The sequence below is a fragment of the Peromyscus californicus genome, unplaced genomic scaffold (genome assembly GCF_007827085.1).
Source record: "Peromyscus californicus insignis strain IS unplaced genomic scaffold, ASM782708v3 Scaffold_20__1_contigs__length_68692818, whole genome shotgun sequence".
In the NCBI taxonomy this organism is placed as follows: Eukaryota; Metazoa; Chordata; class Mammalia; order Rodentia; family Cricetidae; genus Peromyscus; species Peromyscus californicus.
This window is the reverse complement of record NW_026294503.1, coordinates 50,686,147-50,702,015: the sequence shown is the minus strand read 5'-3', so window position 1 is coordinate 50,702,015 and position 15,869 is coordinate 50,686,147. Positions and strand designations below refer to the sequence as shown.

General features: G+C 54.0%; 1 protein-coding gene across 3 annotated transcripts in view; it reads left to right on the top strand.

Annotated features, from left to right (window-relative positions):
- The window catches only part of Celsr1 (cadherin EGF LAG seven-pass G-type receptor 1), a 142,009-nt gene extending 127,341 nt beyond the window's left edge, over nucleotides 1–14,668 (top strand). Inside the window, exons 25-35 of one of the 3 annotated variants that reach the window (XM_052748569.1) lie at nucleotides 5,897–6,071; nucleotides 7,403–7,515; nucleotides 7,913–7,992; nucleotides 9,193–9,319; nucleotides 9,918–10,043; nucleotides 10,726–10,820; nucleotides 11,078–11,181; nucleotides 11,357–11,506; nucleotides 11,897–12,127; nucleotides 12,368–12,629; nucleotides 12,822–14,668. In XM_052748569.1, coding sequence (XP_052604529.1) covers nucleotides 5,897–6,071; nucleotides 7,403–7,515; nucleotides 7,913–7,992; nucleotides 9,193–9,319; nucleotides 9,918–10,043; nucleotides 10,726–10,820; nucleotides 11,078–11,181; nucleotides 11,357–11,506; nucleotides 11,897–12,127; nucleotides 12,368–12,629; nucleotides 12,822–12,846 — 1,488 coding nt within the window. In that variant the 3' untranslated portion in view covers nucleotides 12,847–14,668. Of the gene's footprint in view, nucleotides 1–5,896; nucleotides 6,072–7,402; nucleotides 7,516–7,912; nucleotides 7,993–9,192; nucleotides 9,320–9,917; nucleotides 10,044–10,725; nucleotides 10,821–11,077; nucleotides 11,182–11,356; nucleotides 11,507–11,893; nucleotides 12,128–12,367; nucleotides 12,630–12,821 lie in introns of all 3 variants that reach the window. The other 2 variants (XM_052748570.1, XM_052748568.1) reach the window with 2 other exon arrangements.
- The last annotated feature ends 1,201 nt before the right edge of the window (nucleotides 14,669–15,869 follow it).

Here is a 15,869-nt window from a genome sequence, read left to right as displayed (position 1 = left end):
ATCCTCACAGTGGCAGGAGGAAGCACACTCCCATCAGTTGTCTTTTTACTTCCACACATGTACCCGTGGCATGCATACTCTACACACATGCACACTCAAAATAAGTAAATGTGATTTAAAATAATAATTCACAGGGTATAGTAAAATCAAAGAGTTGAAATCATGTTGCTGATGATAGAATAAAGGTAGTGGGGGCTGGAGAGATGGCTTGGAGGTTAAGAGCCTTTCCAGAGGACCTGGGTTCCATTCTCAACAACCTCCAGTTCCAGGGGTCCAACACCCTCTTCTGGCCTCCATGGGCACTGCACACACATGGTGCACATACATGCAGACAAAATACCTGTTTACTTAAAAATCAACATCTTTTTTAAAGGAAACCTGAAATCCAGTGAGCTAAGGGTCTTTAGCAAAAGAACACTGGGACCTTGAGGAGGTTTGGGAAGGGAAGAATAAGGCAGAAACCAAGTGGAGAAGAAGGGGATAAGAAGATTAAATAGTCATAAGGCATTATTTAAAGGGAAAATTCTCTAACGGGGGGAAAAGCGCCAATCACAGACACTGGGGCTGAGAAAGGAGGCAGGAAGGCAGCGTGAACGGTTTGGGGCAACGCAGTCGAACCGTGGCTGAGTGGTTGCATTCTCACCTAAGATACGGAAGGCTGGCACTGGGGATGCATCAGTATCTGTATGTAGATAACAGAACCCAGCTGGGTTTATCTTAGGACAGACGTGAAGATGATTTAGTAGCATGTAAACCTATAAATGTCATTCTCATCACCACATATAAGGAATGATCCAGGGCGGTGGTGGCGCACGCCTTTAATCCCAGCACTCGGGAGGCAGAGCCAGGCGGATCTCTGTGAGTTCGAGGCCAGCCTGGGCTACCAAGTGAGTTCCAGGAAAGGCGCAAAGCTACACAGAGAAACCCTGTCTCGAAAAACCAAAAAAAAAAAAAAAAAAAAAAAAAAATAAGGAATGATCCAAGTTTCCTTTCGCTGTTTGGACGCAGGGGCTGATGTAGCCCGAGTGGGCTTGAGTCAGCTGAGGCCCAGCATGAACCTGAAGTCCAGACTCTCTGGCTTCCACCTCTGGAGTGTTTGGGATTATAGGCCCTTGTGCCTGCACTCCCTGATTTTGGCAGTGTTGGGGACTGAACAAACCTAGGGCCTCTGGTATGAGGCCCTCTAACCACTAAGCTACATCCCTAACACTACATTTAAGGAGAAAATATTTTTTCTTAATGCAGAAAAAGATAGATAATTTTTATACTCTTCCATGATTAGAAAGAAGGGGGCGGGAGAAAACTCCCTTTGAACAAACTAGAAAAGGGAGCTCCTTAACCTAGGACAAGGACCACCACACACACACACACACACACACACACACACACTAGCACGGCAGTGGAGGGAACCAGTAGGTGGCCTTAGCTGTGGTTCCTAATGGCAGGAACCTACCTTACTCCATTCTTATTCACTAAGGTGTGAGAGGAAGGACTCGATGGGGCCACATGTAGAAAGAATGAAAACCCTTGACATGTTGGATTCCACAGAAAATTCTGAAACAACCTACGGATAAAATCCTGGGGACAATTCAGGAAGTTCAGCAGCCTGAGTGTAAGGACAGCTGCACTCCTGTGCACTGTCCAGAGCATCTGAATGTGAGGAGCGGAGGAGCGGAGGAGCGGAGGGAAGGGTGTGGGCATCCATGTGAGAGCCGATTAAATCTGGCTCTGAAGGAATGGAGAGCTGCCTCTGACTGAGCTACGTGGAGCGGGCCTGGGGAGCTTTTATAGTCCATTGGTGATGGTGGCTCCGGGAGGGACAGACTGGTGTCCAGAGATGATGTCTCAGGAAAAAAGGGAGCAGCCCTGAGGAGGTAACCCAGGTCCACACTGCTGCTGACAGTGTCAAGGTCTTTGATAGCTTGACGGAAGGCAAAATTGTAGGACACAATGGGGTTATGACCTTGGGTGGCCCCAGCTAACCAGCTGTGGTTTTCCATATATCCACATGAGAATTTCAAAATATGTGAGGTCCAGCCCACTTGTTGGGAATTTGGGGAGGGAGGGTGATTGCAGGTCAGCTCTGCTCCTGTGAGGACTCTGTTGGAAGCTCACTTACAGGGTCCGCCCATTAACCTCCTGCTGCTGAGAGGCGGATGTGTAAGGAAAGACGGTCTTGACAAACTTGGGGTCACCCACAGGGCCACTCAGGTAGAGGTGGTAGAGTCAGAGGATTAGGTACTTGGCCCTCGGTGCCACCTCCCTGTAGACCCCAAGGAGGCCTCTGCCATGTAGACTTTTAACTACCAGAGGGGAGGGATATCACTCTCCCATCCGAAGTTTATTGCCTGCCCTGGACTTGCTACAGGGCACTCTGTGTGTATGTCATTTGTTTCACACCTGGAACTGAACAGTGACTGACAGCCTAGAGTGTTACAAGGTCAGCAGCCCTTCACTGGTGCATGCAGTGACCCAGACTTTCAGGGGTTACCCTGACCTGGATACCATCACGCTTGCAGCAGCCTCTGGTGCAGGGTGGTGCCCTATGCGGTGCTGATGCTGTGGTTAGCCTTTCCTTCAGCCTCACTCTGGTCCCCCAGGGTGGGTACTACAACTGTGGTCCTTTCTACATGGACTTATCTTGGGTCCTGTGATTACCAAACCAAAAGACGTCTCAGATGAGGTACCGTCCGCACAGGGCACTTCCTCCTGCGCATGTCATAGTGTCCCTGGGTTGCTTGATAGCAATGTGAGGCAAGCGCTATGTGACTAAGGGTTGGGCTGTACTGTTTAGAGAAGGGTGAAGAGGGAATGATGCATACTTAGTACAGGTCTAACTCTTTATCATAAATGTTCGCCATCTTTGGATGCAGAGCCCTTGGATATAAAAATGCAACTATACATTCAATCTACCAGGATTCAGGAATACCTCCCACCCTCTACCTGTTGGCTGGTTGTGAGCTAGGTCAGGGAAGGGGGTTGTGTGAGACTACCCAATGCCACCCACTGGAAGGTGTCCAGGAAAGATGCAGGAATAGGCCCATTCCATCAATCCATCAATAGCCTGGGGGCGGGGGGCACTTGACAGAATGCCATCTTCTGTGTGTGGGCTCTATCATGCCCTGAAGTGCCATGGCAACCAGCCAGAACTCTGTGCTCCAACACAGGCCTGGTAGTTGAGGCCCAGAACAGAGGCCAGGGTGGGAAGGAGGAAGGGCTGGGGTAGTTTTAAGGGCTCTGGGGTGGAGGAGGGTAGATGTAGCTGCTGGGAATGGGATGAATAGGTGGCAGCTGGACACAGCTACCCAGGGCGCAAAGCACAGAGCCCAGGCGTGGAGACTTGATCTCCAACCCAGGCTCTGGGATAGGAGCAGGAAGAAGGCTGCAAAGCTGGAATTCCCCAGCGAGCACAGACACCTTCCTGAGTGGCCAGAACCCTCAGGAGAGAGGGCAGACCCTGCTACCTCCTAGGCACACTTTTCCAGGCTGTCCTCGACCTAGTCCCATTGATGAACTTGGTGGCTTTCCTGCAGGGTCACAGAAGCATGGGGCTGGATTAAGAACAAGGACCAAACCTCCCTGCCACTTCCTGAGCCAGGCATTATCCCTCACAGGCATGGACACAGGAGGCCCAACCTCCTCCGCATGCATAGCCTGGGTGCAGGCTCAGGAAGCTGAGATTCCTTTTGGGTCCTGTAGCTGTGCTTCCCCAAGGTCTGGGTAGAGGAAAGTACCATCATCGGCTGCAGGCCACTCCCTACAACTAAGTATGGCTGGCGTGTGGAGCATTGAGAGGCCACCGCTCTTTTCTGACTCAGCGCCTGCCTGAAGTGAAAGCTTTCCGGGCACCACTGAGCACAGACCAGGCAAATGCATCCTGGGAGGAAGGTGTGTAGTGGCCGGGGCTTGGCATGGTGCCTGGGTTTTATCTAAACTCACAGTCCTATCTCTGGGCGAGGCTGTTTATCTCTCAGAAGCCTGACAGGCTGAAATGATTTAGTGTGTGTTTGTTCTGTTCTGGAAAAGCAAGTATGTTTAGTGTAGACGTGTGAACACACAAGCCCGCCAGGTCCTCCTGCCAGTTTCCAGGCCTTTTTTCAAGCGGTGTTTGTTTGTTTGTTTGAGGGTTTACTTTCGCACCACTTAAAGCAACAGCTAGCCGACCTTCTCACCCTCGCCCTCCAACTGAACCCGCTGCACTTCCCACTCAGGAAATGGCACATGGTGTGGGTTGATCCAGCTCAGGCTTGCCCCCTCAAGGCTGGCATGCTGATGCCAGCAGAGGGCATGGCCCAGCTGGGCACTGTTTTGTATTTGGCTTTGCAGTATAGGTGACAAGTGTTGATGGTTACTGAAGTCCCTCGTGCTGTCTGGGTGTCATTTCCGGAGAGCACCTGGCCCTTGGCGGTTGACCCGGCAGCCGGTGGTCCTGTCATGGCACCCTCCAGTCTCTGCTCTGCTGACCTTCCTCAGAGTGTAGTGACCTGGTATTCGAACATAACCACATCTACTAGGAGGTTGGGTGGTGGCTCCCCTCCTACCTGTGTGAATCTGTGAGGGGGATCTTCCCAGAGAAGACACTGAGGCCCAGATGATAGTCAAGGGCACAGCATAGGACTGACTGTACCTGCCAGTGTGGGCCCCATCTGTGGGTGTGGTCAGCAGTGGGCTTTGATAAGGGTGTGACCAGCTGTGGGGCTAGATGGTGCTTTCCGTCAGGGTGGGAGCCTGCTGTGAGTTTGGCCCAGCTTGGGGGGAGGGTCAGTTGTGGCTGGGGTTAGGGGTGTGGCTCAAGGTAGGGCTAGCTTGTCCAGGTGGCCAACTGGAATAGGGCCAGATTCTTCCACTTCTCTCTCCTTCTCCCCTTATTTTCTACCCTGTCTGCCTTAACTTCCTATTGGGAACCTGCGTCACCTTCCAGCTCGCTGGCCTGGAAGCCCCAGCTAGGGCAGGTCCTCCCCAAAGGCCCATGAGCAGCTGCCCTGGGCTACATCTTCAAGTTCCATTGTGGAACACCTGGGGCTGGGTTTATACTAATAGCTTCCTAGGCTGAACTTAGGGAGCCCAGTGTGTCTTGTCCCTCCTGGTTACTTATGTGCCTAGGTACCGCTGGGTCTTCTGAACCGAAGCAGGAGGAGCTGGCTTCCGCAGCTGGCTACCTACCCAAGGAGAGGCATGCCAGCCTTCAGCCCATACGTTGAGTTTTCATTTGTAGCACTGAGCCTTTGGCCCGACACATAGCCCTGTCCAGTTAAAAACAGACAGGTGGGACAGTCCCCTTCTTCCCTGGCCTTAGATCAGCAGAAAAACTTCAAGACATCGTTCCTACTGGACAGAGAGGACCCTGAAGGAAGTGGCCCCCACCCGACCCCCAGCTATACCCACTGGCTGTAGAAACCATGTGGCGACATGTTCTGGGAACACAGGCCGAAGTCCCGGCCTGGGAGCTTTCAGCCTGAGCAGATGCGACTCCATAGTGTTTTATGTATTTAATGGTTATTTCCAGATTCTCAGAAAGACTGGTGCTTGTGCCTTGTTCCTGAATCACACCCATTCTTGGTAGTGACCCCAGGCTGAGGAGGGGTCCTTGGGTGGATCCCCCATGCCTTCTTCTATCATCTACATCAGGAGAGATGCAGTGGCCGTCATGCTCAGTCACCCCTGCTGTATCACACAGGAGGAGAGGAGCTTCCCTGCCCTTTGGAGACACTAGAGACCCTGACATTGCAGAATAGCCTGATGTGGTCACTCCTGACAATCTGGCTTCCGCTTCAGGAGGGGATTACCCCTAGGCTTGAACCACCCATGCGCAGTTTTATAGGGTGCTTGCCAGCCTGCCCCCTTAGCAGTCCCCGGGCCTTATAGCTGCCTGCTGAACCTGCTCTCCTCTGCCCAGTTTCTCTGCACGGTGGTCGCCATCCTCCTGCATTACGTCTCCATGAGCACCTTTGCCTGGACCCTGGTGGAGAACCTGCATGTCTACCGCATGCTGACGGAAGTGCGCAACATCGACACGGGGCCCATGAGGTTCTACCACGTGGTGGGCTGGGGCATCCCTGCCATTGTCACAGGTAAGGACACGCAGGGCAGCTCTGCCAGGGTGACCTGTGTGAAAGCACAGATGTTCCTCGAGCCATCCGGCCTCCTTTTCTCCTGGCCCTCTACATTTAGCTGGGTATAGAAGGGTAGCCAGTCCCAGCCCATGAGGAGATGGGTCTCTGGTCAGGTGTGAGCCGCTGGGCCAGGGTACTTTGGGGTTCTTTGTGCAGTGCCTAACTGGAAGACGTTCTGCTCCGGTCACAGGAGGAGTGGGTGTGGGTGTGAGTGAGTGAAGAGGTGGGAAATGATTAGGTCACGAAGGGTGGGCTAGGGGGTGCACAGATGGACGGACATGACTGTCCATCACCAATATAACAAATCAACCAATATAACGACTGAATGACTTCCAGCTGAGGGCTGCTTTATGCATACTCCTCAGCCCGCCTTTTCTTTCTTTGGTTTTCCAAGACAGGATTGCTCTGTGTAGCCCTGGCTATCCTGGGACTTGCTCTGTAGACCAGGCTAACACCTTGAACTCAGACATCTGCCTGCCTCTGCTTCCCAAGACCTGGGATTAAAGGCGTGTGCCATCATGCCTGGCCTACACTTTTCAATAACTATAGAAAGCCAACATCTGCCTCCTGCTGAGGAAGATCCACACTTCCATTCTCAACAGGAGGCTTGAACCCCCTTCCTGACAGACTCTGGGGGCCATTTCAGGGATCTGGACACAATCCCCAGGCTCCTAGGGTTCTCATATAACTCATCCCTACTCCAAGGGACCCCCAAGTGACTTTCATACTTTCAGACATGTAGGCTGGGTGGTAGAGAGAGGGGGGCGGGTGCCTCTTGTTGCTTGACGGAGGTTTTATCTCTTTCGAGGTCTGGTGTCATTATGAGAACATTGAAATGAGGGACACCTAGAAGATGACGTATGTTCCTCAGTATAGACGCCATCTTGAGGTGTCAGTGGGAGGCCTCCCCAATGGCCTGTTGAGTTCCGAATGGGAAATACCACTGCTTCCAAGGGGGTTTGCTCTCTCGATCCAGGCAGTTCACAGTTCTAGCTTACATTTCAAAGTTGATTTATTTTTACAAACATGTATCTTTTAAAAGATCATAAGATTATACCCGAGGGCCCTTAAGCAGATGAAGTTATTAGCTACAGGCAGTGGCTGCCTCCTGGCCGCAGGGAGTAGCCAACCCCCAACTTAGTTTAAGGAGTTCAGATACATTTCCCTCTGGCTCCTCGGTCTCTGAGGAGGGTGGTTTGGGGTTTCTGGGTGGCCCTGCCTGGCTTCAGCTTTCCTCCTGGGCAGGTAGATGACCACCCAGGTGTCACTCTCTTCTCTAATATGCACAGGACTGGCTGTTGGCTTGGACCCTCAGGGCTACGGGAACCCTGACTTCTGCTGGCTGTCCCTTCAGGACAGCCTGATCTGGAGCTTTGCTGGGCCTGTCGGAATGGTTATAATCGTGAGTGTTGAGTCCCCAGACATGCCCCTCAGGACACACGAGCTCAGGTGCTCCAGGGTGGGCTGGCTGTGGTCAGCAGTTCCTCAGGGTGGCCGGGGTTGGCAGGAAGGATATGCCTCATAGTAACTGTCAGCAGAGTTCCCAGGCTGTTCTGGGACCCCATCTTTAGACGCCCCCCCCCAGGTTCTGGGGCCTATTTCATGCCCACTGGAAGCCTAGAGTGGCAGGCTAAGGCCTGGCCACAGCATGGCCTGGCTTAACTCATCTGGGGCCAAGGCCTCTCACCCCACCACACCTCTAGATACGTTTGAAAATATGCAGAAGTGTTTGGCTGGTGAGGATCACCTTGGAGACATCAGAAGAGCCCACTACCCCAGCTGCTATTCTTGTTTCCTAGATCAACACGGTCATCTTTGTCCTGTCTGCAAAGGTTTCCTGCCAAAGAAAACGCCATTACTATGAGAGAAAGGGGGTTGTGTAAGTTGTGGCTGAATCCAGTGGGTGGGACATAACACTAACCAACCCCCACCAGGCCTTTCAGCTGGGCCCTGAGAGCCCCCAAAGATAGAGAGTACATGTTGGACTGAGTCTCATATGAAAGTGCCCATCACCCAGCTGTCTGGTCTGTTAGCCACATACTTACCCCAGGGAGTCAGGCAGAGGATGAGGGCAACTACTGAACCTGCAGGGGTACAGCTGGCATGGATGTGGAAGAAGCAGTGGTGACTAGCCCAGCAGGGAGGCACAGACAGTGGGTTCATGTCCTGAGATAGGCCAGGCCATAGGAACTGGAGGAAGAGGAGGGACATGGGTAGGAGAGGGTCCCGAATTCACAGACACATGTTTAGTGTTGGGTGGCATCCAGCAGGTGGGCTGGGAATGGAGCTTTCTGTTTGGTTGTGGTGATGATGCCAGGGCCTCAGGAGTGTAGGAAACCCCCTGATGTAGCCTAGGAGGGACATGCTGAGTTTTAGTTGTGTGTGTGTTTATGACCATTATACCCCTTATAGCATGATATGCAAGAAGCAGGGTGAGAAGAGAGTGACTATAAGAGACACAGGAGGGTGCCAGCCCCCCAGCCTGAGGAAGGGAGCTGAGTCTGACATGGAGAAGAGGGAGTGAATAGAGTCCGGGCCCAGAGGCTACAGCTTCGTCCACTTTCTTCAGGTCCCACTGTGACCCTAAGTCACACGGCCACAAAGCTCTTCCACGACTCTGAAAGGGACATGCAGTGGTCATGTGCTTTGACTAATGGGGTGACTGAGTGGGGGAGGGGCTTGCCTGAGTCCCATGGCGGTAGAGGCTGGCATGGGAGTTCTCTGTCTCAGTCGGTCTCTCTGGCCTTGGCCACTCTGCTCTGCACCCCTTTTGTGTGTTCACATTTCACAGAAGCTAGCATGGCCTTGCCCAGCAGCCATTGGATCCGAGTAACATTAAGGAATGTTGCAAGCCGTGGCTCATTTTGGTGGTCGAGGCTCATCCTTTGTTTTAATTGAGTTATCATCTTATGCCGACACCTCTACCCACATAACCTCTGTCTGCCTTGTCCCTGGTGGAAGCTAGGGTTGGGGTGGGGTTGTAGGTGGATGGACGGACAGACACACATAGGATGATGGTCTGAATGAACTCGAGAGAGGGAAAGACCTGTCTGTCTGTCCTCGCCCTCCCCTCCCACAGCTCCCTGCTGCGGACCGCCTTCCTGCTGCTGCTGCTCGTCAGCGCCACCTGGCTGCTGGGACTACTGGCTGTAAACAGTGACACTCTGAGCTTCCACTACCTCTTCGCGGCCTTCAGCTGCTTGCAGGTAGGGGCCAGCAGTCACCTGCTGGGGCCGCTCTGTGACCTCTGTCCTGGGGCAGCTATAGTGAGAAGTGTGTGTGTGGGGGGGAGCCTCAGTCCTTGCACTTGCAGAGGAGGAAGCCTGTGTTCTCTACTTGTCCCAGCCCTGCCTCCAGGCCCTGAGTCTGTCAAGACATTGCCCTGGCTTGGGCAGGATAAAGCTTGTCTCCCCCCCCCCCCCCGCCCCTCACCTCCCCCCCAACACTGCTGCAGTCTGGCCCAAAGCCCGTTGGTGTTCTCAAGAAATAGGAGTAGCCTTTTCATGTTTCACACCAGGTGCTGCCTAGTGAGTTTGTGGCATAATGTTGGGAGCCCTGATGGCCATTAAGGCTGTGGACTGTTGCCCTGTCCAGATACCTTAGTTGCTGAGGCTCCCCTATGAAGAAACCAGTAGCCCCGCCTGGAGTCGAGGCCTAATGGGCCTTGGGGCATTTCCTGGATTGTGTCAGCCAGGCTGCCCTGAACTAGGCTTTCCTTGGTGGACAGTCAGGTGCCTGGTGCAGCAGCAGCAGCAGCAGGACCCTGAGAGTCACACTGACCTGATACCCATCCCCCTCCTCCAGGGCATCTTTGTCCTCCTGTTCCATTGCGTGACCCACCGAGAGGTGCGGAAGCACCTGAGGGCAGTGCTGGCCGGGAAGAAGCTGCATCTGGATGACTCAGCCACCACAAGGGCCACCCTGCTAACGGTAGGAGGCGCCAGAGACCCCTCCAGGCCTGGGAGCCTGTGGCACTGTCATGGCAGGGTCGGGAGCTGTGAGGACCAAACAAACTCCACTCCGTGGACTTCATCTCGGAGCTGTCCACACACCACAGGACAGAGCTGTCCTGGGCGTGTCTCTTTCTAACTATAGTCCTGCTGGGCGGTGGTGGCACATGCCTTTAATCCCAGCACTCGGGAGGCAGAGGCAGGCGGATCTCTGTGAGTTCGAGGCCAGCCTGGTCTCCAAAGCGAGTTCCAGGAAAGGCGCAAAGCTACACAGAGAAACCCTGTCTCGAAAAACCAAAAAAAAGAAAGAAAGAAAGAAAGAAAGAAAGAAAGAAAGAAAGAAAGAAAGAAAGAAAGAAAGAAAGAAAGAAAGAAAGAAAAGAAAAAAAAAAAACTATAGTCCCACTTGTAAGGTCTTTGGAAGATATGGCCAGGACAGGTTTCCCCAGGACAACCAGGAGCAGTGTCCCTAGGGAGTGAGGTGTCCCCACTGTGTGGACCAGAGAATATTCTCCCCTCTGCCACGAGGCTTAGGTGTGCAGCCCCGTCTCCCCTTCCCCGTGCTGGCAGGGCCAGTCAGAGCGCTATCATGGGGGCTGCTCAGGGGCAGTACCAACCTCGGTGGCTTCTGCTCACCAGTGGCCTCCCGCCCCTCCCCCCAGCGCTCCCTCAACTGCAACAACACGTACAGCGAAGGACCAGACATGCTCCGCACGGCCCTGGGCGAGTCCACAGCCTCTCTGGACAGTACCACCAGGTCAGGCCTCTGTACCTACCCACTGTTTCCCTGGGGTGAACACCGCCCTGGCTGTGAGCCCTGTTGTTCGGTCTGCCCTCCAGATGCCAGCAAGGCTGTTGTATCAGTTGCTGCTGTTGATGAGCACAAATGGGGTGGGTTTAGAGGATCTTCCAGAGCCTCACGCGGCTTCCAATAGGATGTGCTGGGACATTGACAGCCCATTGCTGTCACTCAGGGACAGCGTGCTGAGTCTACCCCACTTCTACCCTGTCTAGGGATGAAGGGGTCCAGAAGCTCAGTGTGTCTTCTGGACCAGCGCGTGGTAGCCACGGAGAACCAGATACATCCTTCATCCCTAGGAACTCCAAGAAACCCCATGGTATGGTTTCCCCGGCAGGCACCAGAGCCCCTGCCCCTTTCTTGCCTTCCTCCCCTTTCTTGACCCCCCCCCGACCCCTGAGGTACTGGACTGCATATGCCCTGGAGGAGCATTGGTGGCCTCGTGCTCAGCTGGAGTCAGGGCCTGAGCTCCCCACTCTACTCTGCCCCTGCAGGCCCTGACTCTGACTCTGACAGTGAACTGTCCCTGGATGAACACAGTAGTTCCTACGCCTCTTCACACTCATCAGACAGCGAGGACGATGGGGGGGATGCTGAAGACAAATGGAATCCGGCTGGGGGCCCCGTCCATAGTACCCCAAAAGGTGAGCAGTAGAGACACAGCAGGCCAGAGTGGACTTTCAACAGTGGGCTGTGGGCACACTCTGAGCTCAGAGACCCCAGAAAGTTGCCCATACCATCTCCCTGGCAGAGGCAGGAATTTGGGGTCTTCCACAGACGTATCACTGTGGAAGGCTGGAAAAGGCAGGCAAAGAGCAGCCAGCATGTGGCTCCCAGTGTTGGGTAGAACAGTGGGGATCACATACCAGGGTCCCCAACATCAATGTGGTCTCAGTGTCTCCATCTTTAGCGTATGACTCCGCTAGTCCAGCAAGCCAGAATGAGGTCAGGGCAACTCTTGGGGTCTAGCAGACCCGGGGTGTGACAGGGGTGTGGCTTTTAAGTCTAACCCAGTGTCATTCTTATTTCAGCAGATGCTCTAGCCAACCATGTCCCAGCTGGCTGGCCCGATGAAAGCCTGGCTGGGAGCGACAGTGAGGAGCTGGACACTGAGCCCCACCTGAAGGTGGAGACCAAGGTCAGCGTGGAGCTCCACCGGCAGGCACAGGGCAATCACTGTGGTGACCGGCCCCCTGACCTGGAAAGTGGAGTCCTGGCCAAGCCAGTGGCTGTGCTCAGCAGCCAGCCCCAGGAGCAGCGGAAAGGTACCTCGGGAGGGCCCTGCTGCGTCCCTGGAGCAAACCCTCATGCAGCACCTGGGATGGGGCCAGGAGTCCTTGTTCAGCAGGTGCAGGGGGTTCCTGTGGAGAATGTGGGTTTAGACCTGGGCAAGTCAGCGAGAACCAGGCCAGGTGCATTCACTTGCTCAACACTATCCATCCCCAACTGAGCCACTGCACCTATGTTGGCCTGGACTGACTGGGTGCTCTCCTCCCTCCTCCTAGGCATCCTGAAAAACAAAGTCACCTACCCGCCACCACTGCCAGAGCAGCCACTGAAGTGCCGCCTTCGAGAGAAGCTGGCCGACTGTGAGCAAAGCCCCTCGTCCTCCCGCACGTCCTCCCTTGGTTCTGGTGATGGTGTCCGTACCACTGACTGTGTTATTACCATCAAGACTCCAAGGAGGGAGCCGGGCCGTGAACATCTCAACGGGGTGGCCATGAGTGTATGCACAGGGAGTGCTCAGGCCAATGGCTCCGACTCAGAGTAAGTAGCCTTGGATCCCATGGTGTTGTGAAGGTGGGTGGGGGCACCAGCTCTCCCCATCCAGGGCCCCTAGAGCCCCCAGGCTCCCCCTCCCCCCTGACTGGGAGTGTCTGCCCCTAAACGACTTTGGATTCCATCCGATTGCCGCCATCACTGACCCTCCACACGCCTGGCAATTCTTCCCACACACAGAGGCAGTAATGAAACTTCAATTTGAACCATCAGGAAACCATGAGGCGCAGTCAACTGGACAGACTGCCAGTCAAGCCCTCAGCTCTTGAAGCCTGGGACTGCTGCCTGTGGGGCAGGCCGGCCCCTGGTGTGAGGGTCCCTGCAGTGGCAGCCGGCTCGACACGGAATGTCCAGACGGGAAGCCCTTGGCCCTCTCAGGAGCTCAGGGCCCATCAGACTCTTGTGACAAGTGCCAAAGCCACAGGCATGTCTCAAGAGGGAGAGATGGACGTCAGGCTGGCATGGCTCCGTCCCCATACTGCAGACAGAACCCAAACTGTGCTGCTGACCTGGCCACAAGAGGCCTCGACAGAAGCCATAGAGAGCCTGAGATGGACTTGGTGAATTACTATGCCAGGCCCTTTGGCTTGCCAGGGCTCAGACACCAGACGCAGGCAAGGCCCAGCTGTCCCCGGGGGCATCTCCTTGCAATACAAAACCATGGTGTCTCAGTCTCTGCAAAGGTACCCTGTTGCTGTTTAAAATTGTAAATACATAGTAAATCTGCCCTGGACTTGGAGAAGATGGGTACCTGTATATATTTTACAATGTCCTGACTTTGCTGACACTGGAGAGCCATGAAATGGCATCCCAAGGAAGCTTGCACATTTGTACTTGCATCTGGAATGTCAACACAGCTGGTCCCACAGTGCCCAGGTAGGGACGACATGGGCTCTGAAGTTGATACAGCCATCACCAACTCCCGCAGCTGCTTCCAGCCAGCAAGCCAGGGAATGTGGGTGTTCTGCTGGCCTTTGGAGCACACAGCTGTGTGCGCTCAGCTCCCTGGATCCAGGACGGGGCTGGCCTGCGAAGTGTGGCTGCCACAGCCGACTTCCCACAGGGTGAAATCCCGAGAGCTCTGCCACTCCCACACCCTTGTGCCAGGCCCACTCCTGGCACGTCTCTGGAGCTTCCCTGTCAGCCCAGTACTGCAGGGGGAGAATTTCTTTGTCCCTGCTCCCCATAGGATCTGAGTGCTCATGTTCCTGATTCAGAGGGACCCCTGAGGTCCTCCAAGATGTCACATTCCTTCCTGCCAATGTTCTACTCTTTCAAACTCCAGGGCTCTCTGGGCAGGCAGGGGCTCCACCCCCAAAATCTGACCAATTACATCATTTTGCTTTAAGTGGCCAATTGTGCAGAGAAACAAAGCCACAGTCCCACTTTTCAATGGTTACCAAATTCTTTTTGGAAACTCACACCAAGACTGCTGTGACCAGCCCACCGTAAGCCACCATGCGGCCAAGCCCAAGGGACTGGGGCCCAGAGTTGTTCAGACCCGTCTAGTTCAGCATTCACTGCTGTCCGGATCAGGTGTAGGTGAGTCGAACAGCTGCTCTTGGATGGGAGACACTAAACAAGGCCGTCAACTACAAGGACTTTCACAGCACGCTGCGCTCCCATGAGTGCACGGGACTGCTAAGGATCGACCTGTGTGAGAGGAAAGTCTACGTGACGTGGTCTGAGGTCACTCACTGCTGCGAGGGTGAAGGGTGGCCCCAAGTGGCCTCTGAGGATGGCCAGGATACAAAGAATGACCTGGCACCGGGAAGCTTCAGTCTCCAGGAGCTGGAGCACTGTGATCACTCACAACTCCACAACCCCATGCCACCCCAGAAGGTGGAGTTTTTGAGCACAACTGTTACCAAAACAAGGCAAGCCGTCAGTTTTAAACTGTTTTTATGACCTAAGACTTTACAGATTCAACACTGGAGGTTTTTAACAGGTGTATTTATTACTGTTCAGCACTGGATGACCACACAGGTGAGACGCATCTATAATAAATTAAAATCGTTGGATTTGTACCCATGTTGTGTGGGTGTTTCCTGTCCCCACTGACCCTGCTCCCGAAGGTGACATGAGAGGAACTACCGAAGACGGCCTCAGGCCTCTAGTGGGATGCAGGTGGCAGACAGGCCATGGAGTATTGTCACAGTTTTCCATTCATGTGCAGGCCTGCCATGACATGGACGGACTTGCCCAAGTTTTCCAATTCTTCAGTCTGTGTCTTTACCAAATTTAGGAATTTAGAAAGATTTATCTGTGTGTATGGATGTCTCTGCCAGTGCTCTTCACCACTGAGCCGTCACCTTTCCAGACAGGGAACATTTTAAAAAAAAAGGGGGTGGGGGCAGGGGAGAAGTGTGTTTGTGTATAGAGACCAGAAAAGGGTATCCAGTGTCTTCTATCACTTGTCCCCCATGAGGCAGGGTCTCTTCCTGAATCTGGGGTTTGTGGTTTGTTTTTTAGCTAAACCGGAAGCCAGCAAGCCCCACTAGTCCTGTCTCCTTTCGGAGGTGGGGTTACAGGCATGTGCAGGCCACGCAGCTTATGCAGGCGCTGAGTCCAAGCTCTGGTCCTCAGGATCGCACAGCCAGCACTTCTAACCACTGAGCCATCCTACCTTGTTGCAGCCTCCAGTCTGGGGACTTCTCCACTCTTTCAGTCTGGTTTTCTGCATCTGCCTCCTCCTGGCACTGTAGTGATATGTCAGACCGTCTGGTGCTGCTCTGATGTCCCACTGGTCCCCAACTTCTTGTTCTGCAGATCTGAGCACTCATGGTAGTCACGGTGCTCGCTCATTCTCTCCTGTGACCTCCGCTGCTCTCTGGAGAGCTTCTGACATTTCAAGTGTGATGTTCAGTCTTACAGTCTGGTTCTTCCTTGTACCGACTGCTCTGCACCCCCCTCATCTCCTAGGCACGGTGGACTGGTGGTCAACCCTCTGGTGACTTAAGGATTCCACCGTCATCTTTCTCTTGGCTGTGAGAACTCCAGTGGCATCTTGAGTTCCTTTGAGCCTGGCCTGGTTAATCCCTCACCCTAACCTAGCAGCAGCCTGGCTGGCTCTAGGTACCACTTCCTGACTGCATCCAGCCCTCACCCCTCAGGGCCTTTAGCTTGATTCCTGTCCAAAAAGGTGAGTTTCCCAGACTCTTAACCCCTGTATTACCTCACACAGCTGCTCAGTGGTGCTACCCTTGGGGAAACTGGGAGCAGAGTAGT